Genomic DNA, 17567 nt, shown 5'->3' with positions numbered 1-17567 from the left:
TATTCCAGAAATTAGAGGAAAGGATTCTGCTTGTTTTACAGTAACCTGGAAGGTAGTAGATAGGACCAGAAATCAAACTAAGAAGACCCACTGCATGAGAAGTTGTCCTTTCATCTCAACATCCGTATCTGCAAACGGCAGTATTACTGATTTCTCCTCTGTCTGTTTTGGCAAGCAAAGGCCATGTGATAATACTGAAACTTTAGCAAAATGAGGTTTGCATCAGAAGCATCCTGGCTTCTGTGAGAGTTATTCACTCCACAAATAAAGAGGTGCATCAATACAGTTTTTAAAGCAAAATTTAAAGCCTTTTTTTCCACATGCCTCAAATTTGCCCCAAACAATATCACTGAAATTGTATTTTATGGTGGCTTTACAGAAGGCAAAAAAATGCAGAGCTAATTCCACAAGCCAAATAATTCTAAATGGCAGTTGAGGAAAAAAGTGAGCAAGGCAAAATATTACTTAATAAAAAAAAAAAGGCATTTGAAAGTTACAGAGTAATCAGATGTCAACTTAGGAATGCATTTTAAAGAAGTTAGAGGAAAAGATGCCATACATAATAAGAATCTTTGAAAAATACTGCACTTTATATGTAAGGGAAATCAGTGTTCATCTGTTTTCTTCTCCCTGCATTTTGTCAAATTTTTTCCAAGTTTTTACATTGAATCTTTTAGAAAAGACCACAGCAAATATGAACAAAAGAGAAAAAGCAATCTATTGTAGTAAAGCAGATATTGTATTTCAGTAATGTGGATGTTAGACTATAAACAAGCAGTTTACAAACGTAGACACTCTCAGAAGAGGCTAATGAAGTCTTAGCATTTCTGTTGATGTGTAGGGACCATAAACTCCAACTGCATCCTCAGATAGTCCACACAAAATTAGTTTTCCAAAGAATGTGATGTCAGTACATCCCAGATGAAACTACTGTGGCCCCAAAAAGGGATGTGATCTGTTTGTTAACAAAGAGCAAAAGCAAAAAATGATGTGATTTCTAAACTTCTGGTAAGAAACAGTTACTTTTTATGCTAGTGAGAGTATTTTCTTAATGGGAAAAGTCAACTCAAAAGAAAAGTCTGGCCATAATGGTTTATTGTGTAATATGTTGTTGTTTGCTTTTTCAGAAGTGAAGATGCAGTCAATCAGATGGCTGTTACTCCTTTCCCATTACCTTCCAGCTCTCACTCTTCTATTGAGGTAAGGCTTATGGGTTGTTTTTTTTAATTAGGGATTGCTAAATTAGATAGATTATCATAATTAGCAGTTCATTATAAATTTGAGCACCTTCTCTAATTAAACCCTGAATCATAAAATGCATTGGGTAGGAACTTGACCTAATAGGCATATTTTCCCCTGTCTCTTCTTTATTGATCTCATCGTTGCTGAAAGGGCTGGCATGGCATTAATGACAGGTATTAAGCAGGTTACTGCTGTACAGGAGGAAGAAAAGTCTCCATATGCCATCTCCTATGCTTCTGCTTTCTCAGCTGGTTAGTCATGGTGAGGATCTTTTGCCTGGAACATGGATATCCTCCTGTGGAAGAGAAATTACTGTTTTTCAGGGGAAAGCTCTCACCTTCTGAGTTCCTTTTCCCCTGGAATACCCTCCTATCAGCATCTCAAAAAATGAAATAGGGATGGCCAGCAACTCGCTGCTGTAAAAGAGGTCGCTGTATACATGATTTGCATTACGAGAGCCCCTTGAGACAATCCCAGCCTGAGAGCCCTGGTCCACCACTTTGTCCTGTGCCCCAGCATCAGGCTTTTTCATTCCCACTCGTTTCCTTCCTGGAGGAGCAGAGAAGGGCTGTTTAAGCAGTGAGCTCTAGTACACAATGTTGCAGCATGCAGTCTTCCAATGCAAAAACTGCCTTAGTGTGGTAATGTTACCCATGTTTTTCTTCATTATAGTTGCTATCTCAGCCCCAGTGTAGACTGATTGCTCTCTTGTGCACCATGAATCCCTGCAGTGTCACCACATCGTTATCATTTTGACATCTCGATATGGTGTAACTAAATTTTCTAGATAAAGTACGCGGTTAGCCTTGCTGTTGCTTTTTAATTCTATTTCTATTTGAGCTAATAAAGCAAGAGATGTTTTATAATTCAATTGGGTTTTGGTCTTGCCTTCAATTGATAAATTCATGTGCACTGAACTCCTGGTATTTCAGTAACCATTACTGGGATCCCACAGCACTAGTCCACGCTAGGTAACGCTGGATGAATCCTCTGTTTGCACGCTTGCTGTTGCTTTCCAGATTATATTACCACTGATGGCTACTTCCGTGCAGGCATAACTGTGCAAGAGCTGCTCAGTTTTTATTTGGATCTGAGTCATTTTTGGCCAGAGCTTTGGCTTTTCGTTCTCTCCTCCATCAAAGCAGCATGTCCCAGGTGCAGCTGGTGGATCGCAAATTACTCTACGATTTACAGAGCCCGAGTTCATTTTATTTTTGTTGACTCTGTAATACCTGTATTTGTTTAATATTTGTGTCTTCAGGATTAGCCCCGAAGCTTTGTTTAGGCACATTCTGTGCTGTGGTCAAATGACTGTAATTAGACTCTACCAGCATGTGGAAACCAAAGCGCTCAGCCTCGTGTGCAGTGTTTGCCTTTAGAGGTAGATGCTTGTGGGTTGAGTTTCATGCGTTAATGGCAAGCTCTTACTATTTACACTGTGTCTGTTTGCTAAGTAAATGCAGGTTTTTTCTTCTAGCTAGTACCTTTTTATTATATAAAATAAATGTAACCAAAAGATACTGTTGTTGTACAGAAGTTTACACTGCTTTCCTTTGTCAGCTCTTTCTGTCTTTAAATAGAGCAAACCAAAACTGACTGTGCAGTATATCTTGAAATTATATGTTGAAATATCTTTGAAATACCAAATAAGTATTTGCCATTACGTTGTGCGTGAAACTTGTCATATCACATCAAGTAGCCTGACTAGTGTAACAGGCTATCAGGGTGCCATAGTTACCTTGTGCTATTGTGTTAATTTTCTTCGTCTTATCTCTTGTCATTAAGGTATTTTAATATGAAAAGTAATAAACAGTAAATATGCCTTAAAACATGGTCTTGCGTGGAGTTGCAGGACAGGGTAAGACTACATAGTGGTGTAATACTGTGGGCAAGCCACCAGAAGCAAAGTATATTAAATATTACTCTCAAATATCTGTTTTTAAAAAGTTTCATTCATCAGAAAGCCACAGAATGAGGTATTTTGCTGCAAGACTGAACAAAGTGAGCCTTTGTAGGAATGCAAAGGTACTTTACTTGCTGAAGTGGCAGTCGAGACATTTACATAATTCTCATTGTGCATTTAAATGTAAAATGTCTAATGAAAATTCAGAAATAATTTTGCTTCTAGGACTGAAGATCTTGAAATTTGATTTGTTGCACATAGTCCATTTTGCTTCGCAAGAGAGAACAGCTCCATATTTGGATCAAAGGCTTAAATGTATTAAAACTACTTTAAAATAAGTAAATCAAAATAATAGATTCCAGATTCAGGACCTGGGTGGTTTAAAGAAGGGAAGGAGAATTAACATGTTAAATTTTACAAGTAACCAAATTAATGATACTCTAACCTTTAAATTCTAACTTAACATTTTCTCTGAAAATATGACATTTCCTATCTATCTTAACTTTCCCATAATTGTCAGTATAGAAAGGAAATAATTTTTCTTGCAAGTGTATACTTCTTAAATAGTGTGCTACTTATTATCTAGAGAAAATCCCAGAAAATCCCAATCATCAGACAAGCTTTTCTACCTAGTATGGTCCTATTTTATGTTTCAAGGGCCATTTTTGTGGGGAATCCTCTACAGAAAGGGAAAAACTTCGCGTATGAGAAAGTTCTAAAGCACATGCTGGTGAAAATACTTATGTCTTTTGGGCTATTGCCTTCATTTGCTGGTTCTGCAGTAGCTGTCATTGAATGTCATTTGCAGTATTCTCACAGTAATGTGCAGAAGTACCTAAATCCTGAGGTTACGTTTGCACTTCCAGTTAAGGATTGTGCTCCAGTGAGCTGCTGACCATATCCTCTAACCAGAAGAGCTTTGGCTTTACCAATTGCTCCAGGGTGGAGCACTCAGTCCTGCAGCTACCGACCTGTTCAGATTGTATGGAGGAAACTGGGCTTCCTTTAACGTGCTGAGCATGCACAAGGCTCTCCATCCCAACAGAAGTCCGGAGAAGGCCTCTTAATACAAACTCAATAGTTTTCACAGTTGATAGGGATTAGTCTGGCCTTGAAAGTTGACCCCGATCTGCATCTAAGTGCTAGTATTGGACTACCTTGACAAATAAGTTCTAGTATTGGGCTGCCTCATGGTACTTTCATGCAGCCAAGTGGAGACCAAGGTCTGTCTTTCAATGTTGGTATCATTTATTTGTCTCCTGACATTAGGATGCTTTAATTGTGGATCTTTTTACTTTTTCATGCTGCTACTTGTTTAGAAAAACAAAAGGAAAGGTAAAATGGTCTAATTTTTTTCTTTAGCTATTATGGGGGATCATAGCTCTGTTTAAGAACTGTTATGGATCCTTTCTCCCAGGATCATGGTGGCACTGAACCTGCAAACAGCGAAGAAGACCCGAGTTTGGAAGTTGTCATGAAGAGCTTGACTGATGAGGAATCCAGCAAAGCTGTAAGTGACTTAAAGCAATACTTAATGATGATTAGATCTTAGAAAATGGAGGCTTATGGGCTTGATGTGTTTTTTCTCTGCCTTTGTGTTGGAGTATTACAGTACACTTTTGTCAAATAATATCTGGTACATGTAAAGGCAGGATCAAGCTCTTAACTTTACAGACATAGACTGTTTTCATGAACTAAGCAGTCGGTATAATTTGTTAAAATATTGAGATAAGAGTTTTAGTGTAGCATTTTGGCCCTCTCTTGAGTTCTTTCTCGGTGAGTGGATTGAGTTTCCACTCTTGACATCCGTGTGTGACAAACTTCAGAAAAAAGTGTAGTCTGTAAATCATATTCTTATTTATATTCATAGCTTCATAAATTCTAAGGCCAAAATGTCTATTATCATAATCTAGTCTTGCCTCCTGAATAACATAGCTATAGAGTTACTCTCAGTAATTTCTACATCAAGCCCATAACTTCTGGTTTAATGTGGTACTGTCAGTGTGCGCTGTAATAAATACTGAACTTCTCATTGATACAGATGGAGATTTTTGTTGTTTACTAGGTCAGGATTGTGCATTATCAGAAATCTGAAAGTCCTTCAGGGTGCAGCTCTAATCTCTTTTTTTGGACTCTGTGTTAAAAGTTTAAAATGGAAAACTACTAAGCATGCTGAAGAGTGACTAACCTAGAGGTACATAAAATTTGCTGAGACAAGTCTTTTTGTCCAACAGCCTACTCCTTTTTCAAGGAGTGCGTTGGCTGAGACTTGCTGTGCCTGCACAGTTTCTGTGTGCTGTACTCAGCTAAGGAAACCTGTCATTTTGGGATTTCTTTTTTCTGAGATGTCTTTCTGCTCCATTGTGTCTTTTGCAAAGAGTGTCCAGGGTTTTACAAATATGAATTGAATGTACATAAAGTTCTCTGGCTAGTAAGTATTTAATTAATGAGCCTATGAATTCCAAGAGTTAGGAAGCGTTATGTGCTATTCAAGCAGTAGGATTAACCACCCATGTAAAAAGGATTGGTTTGTGTTCCTAATGGATTACAAAAAAGTTGGATTATTTGTATTTGGTAGCCTTGTGCAGAATCTTCCTTTGATGTGCTGAATGAATCAGAGTTTTATTGTATGTATTCACAGGTGTAACTCACGGGGTTTTATTGCTGTTCTTTCTCACTTTGGCAAGAAACTTTTGAGGGATTATATGTTAATGTGAAAAATTTCTCAAAGACTGAAGTGGATAAAATATATAAAATGTATTGTACAAAAATGAACTCTTGGTGTAGGATATTGTGCAGTGCAGCTTTCTGAAAGGTATTAGAAGAAGCACAAGTTTAAGGTGGGGGAGGAATTTGCAGCAATCCAAGATCAGTGTAGAGGGAAGATGCCACTGCAACAAGGAACCCAGAACGTTTTGGCAGCTTCTCTTCAAAGAAAGAAAGGAACTGTGGAGCCGAAGGGTGGAAGTTACAGTCTTTTAGACTGAAAGGTAAAAAAAAAAATAAAAAGATAAAGCATTGGTGATAAGAGAAGACAAAGTCATGGATTTGCTGAGGGCCTGTAGATAAGGAGAACATCGGTAGAGTACTTAGTTTTTCTTTCCCGCTTTTACAAAGTTATGTCATCTTTCCATTTAAATTGTTCATGTAACAGCAACTGGCTGCTACAATTTACTTTTTATTTTTGGAATTCAAAATGTTTTATCCAGCAGGCATGTATTATTATCCCCACTGTGGCACGGAGGGGGAGTGACCTGTCCTGGAACACTGGTGAGAGCAGGAGGTCGTGAGTGTGTCACTTCTGACTGCTGCGTACTCCTGCCTTCATCCAGTGGATATATGCTCAGAAGTGATTTACTAATCTTTCCATTAGATAGATAGTGAAAAGTTAAGGGCTAAGAGATGGGTTTAGAAAAGTATTCGAATGCCTATAGACCCAACTGCTCATTCCCTAAAGCCGTCGGTTGAGCCAACCCTTGGTTTAGAGGCTTAAATGGATGAAAAATAGTGGCAAAAGCCAGTTTCGTAATTTGAGAGTTTTCTTTCAATCAGGATTTTAAAACTACATGGCAGATCTTTCTAAGTGTATCTTATTTTTGTAACTGCTGATGGTTGTGATCAGTCCCTTCTGACCAGAAGGAAATGGGTTTGTAGTGATACTGACATTAAGACCTCGACATTGCAGTGCAGCACAAGGCAGCTCATTATTTTGAGGAAAAGAGATTTCTCTTGTAGTCTTTTAGTGACTGTTGAGGCAAAAGAAAACAGTGCCTTGTTTTTCATAGCATGATGGTTGCTACTAGAGTCTAATGCTACTTCACTGTTATTGAATTTCTCAGTCATATGTCAGGAGAAATCAGGAATGTAAAAGTCAACAAGTAAGATCAAGTTCACTGAGTAAATAAAAAGTATGTGCTTATCAGCAGAGATCTTCCACAAGTATGTACAGCTCAAAGCAGGGGCAGGATGTCTCACCAAGTGACAGCTGTAATAAAAAAAAAAAAAAAAAAAAAACAAAAAAAAAACACCCAAAAAAACCCAACCCACATCATTCTCTATCATTCTCTATTCATTTGTTGCTGATAAATTTGTCATTCCCAAGATACTTTTTGTTATCACTTCATCACTTTAAAAAATACAAAGTTATATAATGGACATCATTGTAAACTTGGATGGAAAGAGAGGGGAAAGAAAACAGCTTTATATAGGAATTGGAGCCAGTGGAAGTGTTAGGCAAAGTCTGCATGCTTGTTAGCTGAGGTTTGGGGTGGCCTGATAGAAGGTCGTGGTTTTCTGAGGACTGTGGCTATCTTGCTTTCCACAAGACATCATTGGAAAAGAATTGATGCATGGGGCTTTGAGATGCTCTCAAAACTTTGAACTTTACAAAGGTGAAAATTGCTTGAGCAGTGATTTTGTGTGCTCTGAAGCACTTGGCATCATTAGTGTCCTGGCAGAGCATGTATGTAATTCAGTGTCCTGTAGGTGGGATAATTAAACTGATGTTTGGTATGTAAGAATGGATTAATTTTCCTTAAAAGATTCGAACTTGGAACAATAATTTGTCTTTACCACAAACAGAAAACATGTCCTTGAAACATGGGCAAAGAGGAGGGGCTTCATAAAAATGCTTTGGGATGCATTTGAGGGAATTGAATTAGATTAAACCAGTCACGTCACAGGCTTATGACAAATGCTGGGTGTACAATTCAGTGCTTGAGGGGCTGGAAATCTTTTTATTTTGTTCAGGTACCTCTAGCACAGTCTGAGTTAAATGGAGAAGATTAGAGAGGTTTAAAGGTGATGCTTGGTGCTCCCTTGATTTGCAAGATGAAGTTTCAGATTTTAGTCACATATCAGAATGAAAAATGGAAGTATGAAATAATTTTTCATTGCTTATTAAAACAATCTCTCATAAAATGACAAAGCTGTCTTCCCATTTCTCCCCTGACACCTCTGATAATACAATGAGATCACCACTTTATCTTTTTTCTTGTTATCCATTTGGATAATAGTTACAGTAGGCTTGGAGAAAAATGCAGGGAAAAAAATGCAGGGAAAAAAAAGTAGCTTGTGGGGCTTGACATGATTTAACATAATAAAACTCTGGGAAACAAGTCCAGTATTTTCAAGCTCAGTTACCTAAAATTTGATAAACCTTCCTTTTTTTTTTTTTTTTAATATATGAATTGTGATGTTAATTAGAAATTCTTTTGATGTGCAGAATATCTCTGTTGTCTTTTGAAGCTGGTACTCAGCTTTTCTGAAAACTAGGTTGTTTATCAAGTTGTTTTAACATGGGTAAGACAACTAACTAATGCTGTGATCACAGTGACCTAAGTTTGGCTAAGAACTAACAAGGGGGAGGACACTGTAACTGGAAGCAGTTGTAGGAGAGAAAAAGATTTTTTAGTGAATTGCAAGGCTACGGAAAGAAATTAGGATACAGGAGCCCATGACTGAAGTGCCATTGTTTGAGATATTTGTAATGAGGCTGGATGATGCATTTGAAGCAATTATTTTAGTTAAGTGCTGGCAGCATGCTCAGTGCTGCTGAGGACTACTGAAAAAGGGAGGGGGAAAGAGAGGACAGATGACTTTGAAGCTCTTCCTGCTGTAGGCACCAAAGCGTCTGTACTAGAGTTTCAACACACGTATTATCACGTTTCCACACAGCGTGGAAATTGCTGTCCTGGTCACCCCAGAGGAGGCACTTCGTTCTTCTTTAGAGCTTTCTCAGGAACAATATAGACCATGCATGATGATCTCCTCAAAAAAATTCCCTTCCTTGCCTTGTATATCTCCAAAACTGTTGGGTATGTTTTTAATAATTCCTGACATTCCCTCTATTCATACCAGCTTTTCCTCTTTCAAGTTTCAGGCTTTAGCTTTGTGTTGTGCTACAAATATATGAAGACATATCACTGTGTTTGCCTAGAATCATCATTCTGAGTTTTGGAGGATATTTTATCTAAGCTAATGAGACATTTTCAATACACCTTACTTTCTTTTTTGTCTTTTTAGGATGTGAAATGTAAAGCTGACAAGCCAGTGGTGGTGGTGGATCAGCAGGAGATAGAGGAGCAGCTCCCCGAAAATGTATGTGTGTTTATGTTAACCGATAAGGTGGGGTTCTGGGGGCTTGATCTAGCTGACAATTGAGTGATTTATGGGGGGAAGGGGTTAACTGAGGAGACATTAAAATAATTTTCTTGGTGGAAACTTGAGAAAGTACTCGCTTCCATTTAAGTATGTGGAAATAGTCACACAGGCTAATGTCAAGGACGTTCTTTGCTGTTTAAAAGTTAAAGAAAACACCAACAAAATTAAAAAAAAAACACCCACAAAACAAAAAAAAACAATGAACCCACACTGTTTGGTAAAGTCCTGCCCCTGTTTCCTTCATGAGCATTTCTGAAAGCACAGTTATCCAGTCATCCCAATTTTTCATTTATTTATTAAGATAATTCTTCAGTTTATTTATGCTTAATGCTTGTTTCCCTTCTGTTGACTTAGTGGATTTAGTAAGGTACTATAAGCAACAACTAATGATAATGTCCACATAACATGCCTTTCTGCGATTGATAACTGATCTCTTCTGCTTCTGCTTTGCTTTTAGGTCCTCAACCAGATCAAACAATCCAAATCTTCAACAAAAGCACCAGTCAACTTACAGGAGATACCTCTGGTGCCAGCACCTACGTATCTTTCTCCAGAGGCAGAAGTCACCAGCCGTAGTATGAACCAGTTATTTTTTTCACCAGTATAGTCTATATTTAGTACCCTCACCTAGGATGTTTTTTTCTTTTTTTTTTTTCCAGCTAACTTCTGCTAAAATTTTTAATTTGAACATCCAATGACCTATTTTAAGTTATTTTGTAAAGTGTTTGTGGGCTTTTTTGTCTCCCACTTTACAATTTCTGAGAGCTTGAAGGTGTCTTTTCTTGTTTTTCTTGACTTTTACATATGAAGGTGTTGTTCCCCTTTTAAATTAAAATAGAAGGAAAGGCAATGTGGGACATCCTGTCCATTCCATGGTGCTGGAACATGGCCTTATCTGTCCTGAATGGAATACACCTTGCCATCGTGATCTGAATTGTATAGGTTATAACTGAATTAGATGTCCTCCCAGACATTTACTTCCAGAACTCGAGTCGTTATGATTTAGAGGCTTTAGAAGTGACTCAGAGTAGTCTTCTAGTTCAATTTAGATTGGTTAAAGATGAAGAGCCAAATACAAGAGCTTAATTAGTTGCTCTCATACAATTCCTTTGATGATTTTCATTATCTCACTGAATAGTGTTACTTATTTCTTTACCTTTTCATGTTCTTAGGCATCTTTCCACCTCCACTGCCTGTGGATCCAGCAACATGCCCCATAGTTCCAGGGAAGGAGATGACTATAGAGATATCCAAGGGTCGGTCGGGCCTGGGGCTCAGCATCGTCGGGGGGAAAGACACTCCGCTGGTGAGTTTCTGTTAAACTAACATTTACTGTCTCTGTTAAAGAATAGGAGACAAAGAAAACGTTAAAAACTAATACCATTCATCTCTAATTGCTCTATTGAGTTGTTCAGTACAGGGAGCAGAAAGCAGCTACTACAATGTCCAATAATAAATTGATCATTTTGCCTTGTATCAGATCAGTTGGTTTCTGTCCCTGTTTAAATTGAAAGGTTTGTGTTTCAGTAGTGCTTTCTGCTACAGTCAGAGTTTACAATTATGCATTCTTTTTTTAACTATCTAACCATTGTGAATTGAGAGTTTCATACAGGTAAGTTACCAGAATGGTTGGACTAGAAATTAATGTAACAGAGGTAAAGCTACTTCAGCAAGGTTAATGCCTCTGTCTCGAGAACATAAATGCTTAGTAGCTGTTTAAACAAACTGCGATTTATCTCCTTGCCAGCAAAAGCCTTTGCTGAACAGAGGTAAATCAAAGGTAATCTTTTATTGTTTTCTGTGTCTTTTTGCTTTATCTTGCTCTCGGCTATGCTGTTTTCAAAAAAGTTATCTTCAACTAAATTAAAAATGTATCAGTTCAAGTGTAAAGTCAGCAAGTTAGTTATGCTAAACCCTTCTCTGCCTCTGCTGTTGCTGTTTCCACTCCACTTCCCGTTTAAGAGATGCTATGTTACAGTATAACAGAATGTCAGATTGTTTTTTTAAATGTCAAATTCAGTTCTTTCAGTAAATAAGTTTGCTGCAGAGGTTTTACTGGGTTCTCCTGAATCCCCTGCCGCAGAGACACTAAAGGCAGTGGAGCTGCTCTGTTACATGCGGTTGTTCCCAAAAACATGATGGTGGTACATCCTTAAGCAATGAAGAGCTGTGAGTGTCAGCAGCTACAGAGTGTTGCAATGTAGTGATCCCTTTCCAGACCAAGAAAAAAGAATCAAAACAACCCGAGGAAGCTGAAAGGAACAAGAAAGCTTTGTTTTGCAAAATGTAGGCTGTATCTTTTACAGTATTAAAGCTAAAATTGGAAAAGGTTCAGCTATTGGTCCCATTTATCCAAGTCTCTGATTATGTAGAGTTTGGATGAATTGCTCTGTTTCGCATGGAGATAGATCTGCGTTATGTTGAAGGCTTAAATCACCCTGTATGGTTTTCATCTGTCCAGCCATGGGCTCTTTTGTACCCAGTCCCTTTTTTGTCAGTCTCCTCAGTGTTGAGTAAATTCAAATAAGAAGTTCATGGTTAGTCATCTCTCTGCTTTTTCATTTAACTGGAATTTGGAAATAATACATGGCAGTCTGTCAGATGCAATCTGGTACATGTCTTTCATGAGATTTTAATATAAATAAATGAAAATTATATATATCTGCTTTACAGAGCAGATGAGAAAAACGCAAAGGATTTTATTCTTTAAAATGAGTAAATGGTTTGGGTTAAGTATTATACTTTCATTAGTTTATTCATTAAAGTGTCCTCCTAGGAATTTATTTTAAAAACCTATGCACTTGATTGCAGTAACTGAAATGCATGAACAGAGGGAGGTCTGACTTCTTCTCACATTTCTGATTCCCGCATTACAGGGCCTATGAAAAGGATTCCCAGTTTCCTTTCCTATTTCTGAATCTGCTCATTCAAAGGCAAGCAATGTTGTTTCATAGGAAATGTGTTGCTTTTGTGAGACCACAGCTAATCTGAGCGCTTGCCACATGCAGAGACTCTCTCTGGGATTCTCCATAATTTGCTTATCCAAAATGGTGCGTGCAAACCCTGTTCCTCAACGCAGGTAGCCAGGGCTGTGTCTTTAGCTGGTGGGATCATCATCACTCTGTCTACTTTGTACTACTGATCTCCCCCAAATTATTTTGATGCCTGCCTTTTTTTTTTGCCATGAAGTCAGAAAACCTTTTGTTGAAGAGTTGAAATTAAGGTCACATAACATAATGAGGAGGAGAAGAAGAAAATACTCCTCAGGACTGTAAGAAAGTTTCTGTCTTTCTGAGTTTCATAGATTAGAGAGGAAATATAACAAAATAGGGACATGGAACTGAGTGATGTCTTGCTCTGTAATTTGTTTTTAACCCAGTTATATAGATAGACATCTTTTGTACTTTAAAAAAGGCAAAATAAATTGACTTACAGCTTCACTGTTTATGTATGTGTTGTGCTCATAAGACATAGAAGTCCCATCAGTTCTGAAGGTCTCATATGGCAGAAATGTTGTATCCAAGACCCACTGTTTTCTGCAGTGCAGAGAAATTAAACTGAAGCTATAATTGTCTTCAGCAGTTTGAGTTTGGTTTTTGAGCTATTTTTGAAACGGGAATTGTCAGATCAAAGTCAGAAAGCAATGGGAATAGCAACATTTGTAGCCTGTCTCTGCAGGCACGACACAGTCTCGTAGTTCAGATGGCTCACACAGATGATCGAGGTGAGATGCACTCATGGGACCATGGAAATATGCTCCATCGGGGATGGGAAAAGGCATGGCAGAATGGGGGGGAATATGTAGGAGCAGTGTCTGGGTGCTTCACAACTGCAGAGACATTTTCTTTTACCGTTTTGTCCTCTGAGAAAACAAGGCATGAACACCCATCTCTGCCTCCTTTTTCTGCTGGGTATCTTTATTTCTTACCTGCAAAGGTGTGTAAGTGCCTACGAAACAATGAAGTATATGAACCCCAGTTCCTAGGATCTCAGAAGTAATTTATCAGAATGGGGGACACAGGGAGGCTGCTCCTCAGATCTGTCAAACCTAGGGTGGCTGCGACAAGAGTATAAGGGCCTCATCTATGTGGTATTAAAACACACTTGATCTAAAAATGCTTAACTGAGTGCTGGTAGTCAACGCTGATGCACAAGAGCAGCTCACATGTGATGGGAAAGTTCACTTCAGAATATTTTGGATCTTTCTTGAACGCATGATGTACAGTCCCAGCTTTTGGAGTAATAAATCTGGCAACCCGCTAAGGGGACGCTCTGCTTCAAAATGAAATATGAAGTGCAACTTTTAAGTCATAACCTTAGGAATCTCATCAGAAATCACCAAGTAGAGACTTGAAAAATACGGCCTGTGAGCAAGGAGGTTAATTTGTTCAGGAGGCTGGAAAGTGATGTCTTAACTCCTGTGAAATGTTTTTTGTTGAGAAGATGACCATCTCATTAAACTTGCAGAACCTTTCAAGTTGCTTTTATTATAAGCAAGGGCTGGGGCTGTGTGCTTAAGGGAGCAGGAGAGCATCAGCTGGAAAGACGTGCTTGTAGAGAAGGCATGGAGAAGGAGGGATTGTCCTTGAGAGTTGTCTTCGTGTTTTTGATCTTTAGACTGCTATAGCCCTTAAGCAGTCCTGTTTCATTTTATTCTAAGGGTTGATTTTTATTTTTGTTTTTTCTTCACTGTCTTTTATTTCACCTTCCCATGTACCCCTGAGAGAACACAACACATGGCCTCTGCTTTAAAGCAATTAAACTGCAGAGTAGAGCTGGCTGAAGTACAGGGCTTTCAATTTGTGAGATTTTTTTTTTTTTTTGGTTGTAGTCCAATCAAACTTGTAAAAGTAACCTCAGAGTGGGAATTAAAAAAAAAAAAAAAAGTGTTTTCAGAAACATCCCAAAACAAGGTTTGAGGCTCTAACTCTGCTCCCCAGGACACCATCCTGCCCTCTCGTCCCTCTGGTTGCTAAATTGTATATAAATGCTTGTCAGCTCCACCACTGCTAATAGCAGCCATAAACTTGACAGGGGTGTCATTGTCACTCGGCAGCTGCTGGTGCTCCCAGGGCACCTGAACCACTCCAGCCACGGGACACTCGGGATTCATGAACACGACAGACCTGTTGGGGCAGCTCCAAGAGCCACGGGCTCTGCGAACCCCAGCGTGCTGGGTAGGATGCTCGAGCTTGGGCTGCCAGCTCCTAGCCTGGACAAGCTGTGACTCTTAGTTAGATGTGAAGTTTAACTTTCAGACTTGGCATGGCCAGCTGGCCCAGGGCTGCACAGGCTGGGACCCTGCGGGTCCGGGATGAATAACTGGCCCTGAAGGATACAGGACTGGCAGCACCAGATAGTCCAGTTGTTCACCATAAATTTAGGGAATGTTCCTCAGTTGTTCTGCTTTTGATTCATTGCATTCTGCATCAGTTGTTTCAAGGCAAATAATTTAGTTTCAAGTAATGGGCTTTTTCCTCTGAAACTGTTTTGGCAGAAAGGTGCTATGAGGTTTTCTTCTTAAATCATCTGAGAACGGGGCATCAAGGAATTGTTTAAAAAAAAAAAGGTGTCCTGGTACTCCTCCAGATGGCATGTGGGACTAAATCATCCGAACCCCATTATCACCCCAGAGTGGGTGAATGCTGCGATCTCTGGCCCAGTCAGCAACTTGCAATGAGCCATTTTCTATAAAACAGGATTGTCAATTTACAGGGATTTTATTCTTGGCAGTACATGGAAAAAGCATCGCTCTAAGATACAAACACTTTCTTAGTAGGTGGGAGCATTGTTTTGCTTCCAGCTGAATAATTTAGTAATGGTTGAGTTGATTACTCATAGTTATTGACTGTGTATTTGCTGCCTGGGTGATTAAGACGTTCAGACATGCCGGAGGGGATTCAGAGGTTTTGAGGCCGGTGGAACCTTGTGCAGGGACATTCCCACCAGGCAGAGTTAGAAAACCCTGGATGTGGGAGAGAGTGCAGAGGCTCAGCTGGGGCTTGAAATCACAGTCAAGTCGTGAAGAGGCACCTATGATATAAAAGAAAAGAGATTGCAGGAGCAGTAACCTAGGGGCTCTTTGGAGGTGGAGTAGCTAGGAGGCAGTTGTATCCAAACCTTACATAGAAAGGAAGAAAAGCATCATACTTTATCCTGTGTATTTTTTATTGAAAACGACTACAAACCTCTTATGCAGAATATTTATACTGGGTCTACTTCGAATTTGTTAAATAATTATTTTTTTTTTTACTTTTGCTTTAAGCTGACTTTAATAAAAAGCATTTTTAAGGCAATTAACAAACCTTAAGGTACTCCATCTGTAAAATAAAGTGACCCACAAAGCCAGGGAACTGGAACATTTTAGCAAGGCTCCAAAAAGTAACAGAATATGCCTGCACTCAGCTAACACTAGTTGGTGTGAGAGCTGGTAACGCTGGAGTCAGAGAGGAAAAAGCTTTTCTAATCACCTCAGTTAGCCCAGAAGGCTTTCTGGCTTGCAGCAGAGCAGGGGGAGCTTCGTGATGGTGGGGATGCAGTTTGACAGAAGAATATTTAGATTCATTCTGTCAGTCCAGGTGAGTCATACCTTGCATAAACCCCATCTGTTAAGGAAGGGCAAGGGAATAATCAAGAAAACTGTGGCTTTAAATTGCAGCTGTTCAAGACCCGATGTTTGCCCCTGGAGCAGTGAGGGCTAATTACCCTGCTAGGATCTCCACACTGCCAAGAGCAGGCTGTTACTAATACCAAAGCCAAGGCTGATATCTCTGTTTTGTGCCGTGCTGCAGTCAGCAGTGGGGGACTTACCTAAACACAAGGACTGATGTGACTTCCATGTTACTAAACAAACAAGTTCTCCCTTGGTTGAGCTTTCTTCCCTCCCTCCCGCCTCAGTTACGTTTAGTTTCAGGCAAAAATAACTTCATCAGTTGTAGACAGCCACGGTCTGAGCAACTTTGTAGACAGTCATCAAGTATAGCTAAGACCGAAACTGTTTTAGTGGAATACACTTAACTTGTAAGGACTAATGAAAAGCAAGATACTGGCCTCAGGAGGGTTTTGGCAATATATTGGCTATAGATACCGTTGCTGTTGAGTCTATTGCACAGTGGATGGAACAATAGAATGAAAAATGGTAATAGAAGTCCTAAGTTTTTAATCGTGGCTTGGGTATTGTAGAGAAAAAGTTTGCGGTTGGGAGAGAAAAAAATGCAATCGCTTCTTAACCATCACCCACATTTATAAAACAGAAGGCAAGTTAATGACAGTGGTGAACGCAGTTAGCTCGCAATCATGAGGATTTGCTTTGACTCTTGGTTGGACAACATTAAAATGAAGTTGATGGATTCATCATAATTCCAGAAGGATAATAGCTTACAACAGCATGAAAAAAGACACAAACTGCTTGTACATGAGTTATCACAAATGGGAATTAGAGTAGTAAGCCTTGCAAATCATGTGTCTGATGGATCTTTGGCAAGGGTTTAGCTGACTCTATGGCTAGCTTGTGGAGCAGTGCCTTGCTTGAAGAAGTTGGTGTCTTCCAGGAGTGTAACTCAACCGTAAAATTTAAGCTTACAGTATACAAAAGCAGTAGGACATGTCAGAATGGACTTCAGGAGTATCCTGCTTGCTGCTGGTTGAAACCACTGGCTTTTGGCTCCCTGTGTCATGTGCATTCAGGATCTCATGCATTCTTTATAACCTGTGTTATGCACTGTACACTGTAAATTTTCGTATTTTTTTATTTAATGAAATAATGAGAGTGAGAGAGTTAACGTTTTAATATGTAGTTCTGTGTTTTATTATTCCCTCTAAAATGAGCATGTATACTTTTTGAAAAACTTTGGTTTGCTTTGGCATGTGATTCATAGAAACATAGCTCTTTCTATCATTCTGACTTAAGTCATATATTTTTACACTAAACATCTTATTACCTTAGTTTTATTATTTCAGAATCAAAGGAGAGCTTGCAAATGTCTATGACTGCAGACCGAAGGAATGTTAATGAATAGTGCCATTGAATTTTCAGGTTTTAGCTTTTCTGATCTTAGAGAATATAACTGTAAGCAAAAATATTATGCAAGCTGAATAAAATTTAAATAAATAAGGACCAGATGTAACTATAGGGGCCTATAAAATGTAATACAAATATTATCCACTTCCTTAAAATAAATCTGTATTTTAGTATGAAAAATTATATTCATATTGATGTTGTGGATTAATCTTTTTTATGAAAGTTGGCAAGTGAACACCA

General features: G+C 38.8%; 1 protein-coding gene across 1 annotated transcript in view; it reads left to right on the top strand.

Annotated features, from left to right (window-relative positions):
• PATJ (PATJ crumbs cell polarity complex component) overlaps positions 1-17567 on the top strand; it is a 155816-nt gene that overhangs the window by 110253 nt on the left and 27996 nt on the right. Inside the window, exons 31-34 of the mRNA XM_074906085.1 lie at positions 1128-1200; positions 4563-4655; positions 9765-9882; positions 10480-10613. Of these exons, the coding sequence (XP_074762186.1) occupies positions 1128-1200; positions 4563-4655; positions 9765-9882; positions 10480-10613 (418 nt within the window). The remainder of the gene's footprint in view (positions 1-1127; positions 1201-4562; positions 4656-9764; positions 9883-10479; positions 10614-17567) is intronic.

This window comes from Athene noctua, chromosome 5 (genome assembly GCF_965140245.1).
Source record: "Athene noctua chromosome 5, bAthNoc1.hap1.1, whole genome shotgun sequence".
Classification (NCBI taxonomy): Eukaryota; Metazoa; Chordata; class Aves; order Strigiformes; family Strigidae; genus Athene; species Athene noctua.
Note: the sequence above shows the minus strand (reverse complement) of the source record. Positions and strands in the feature narration are given on the sequence as shown.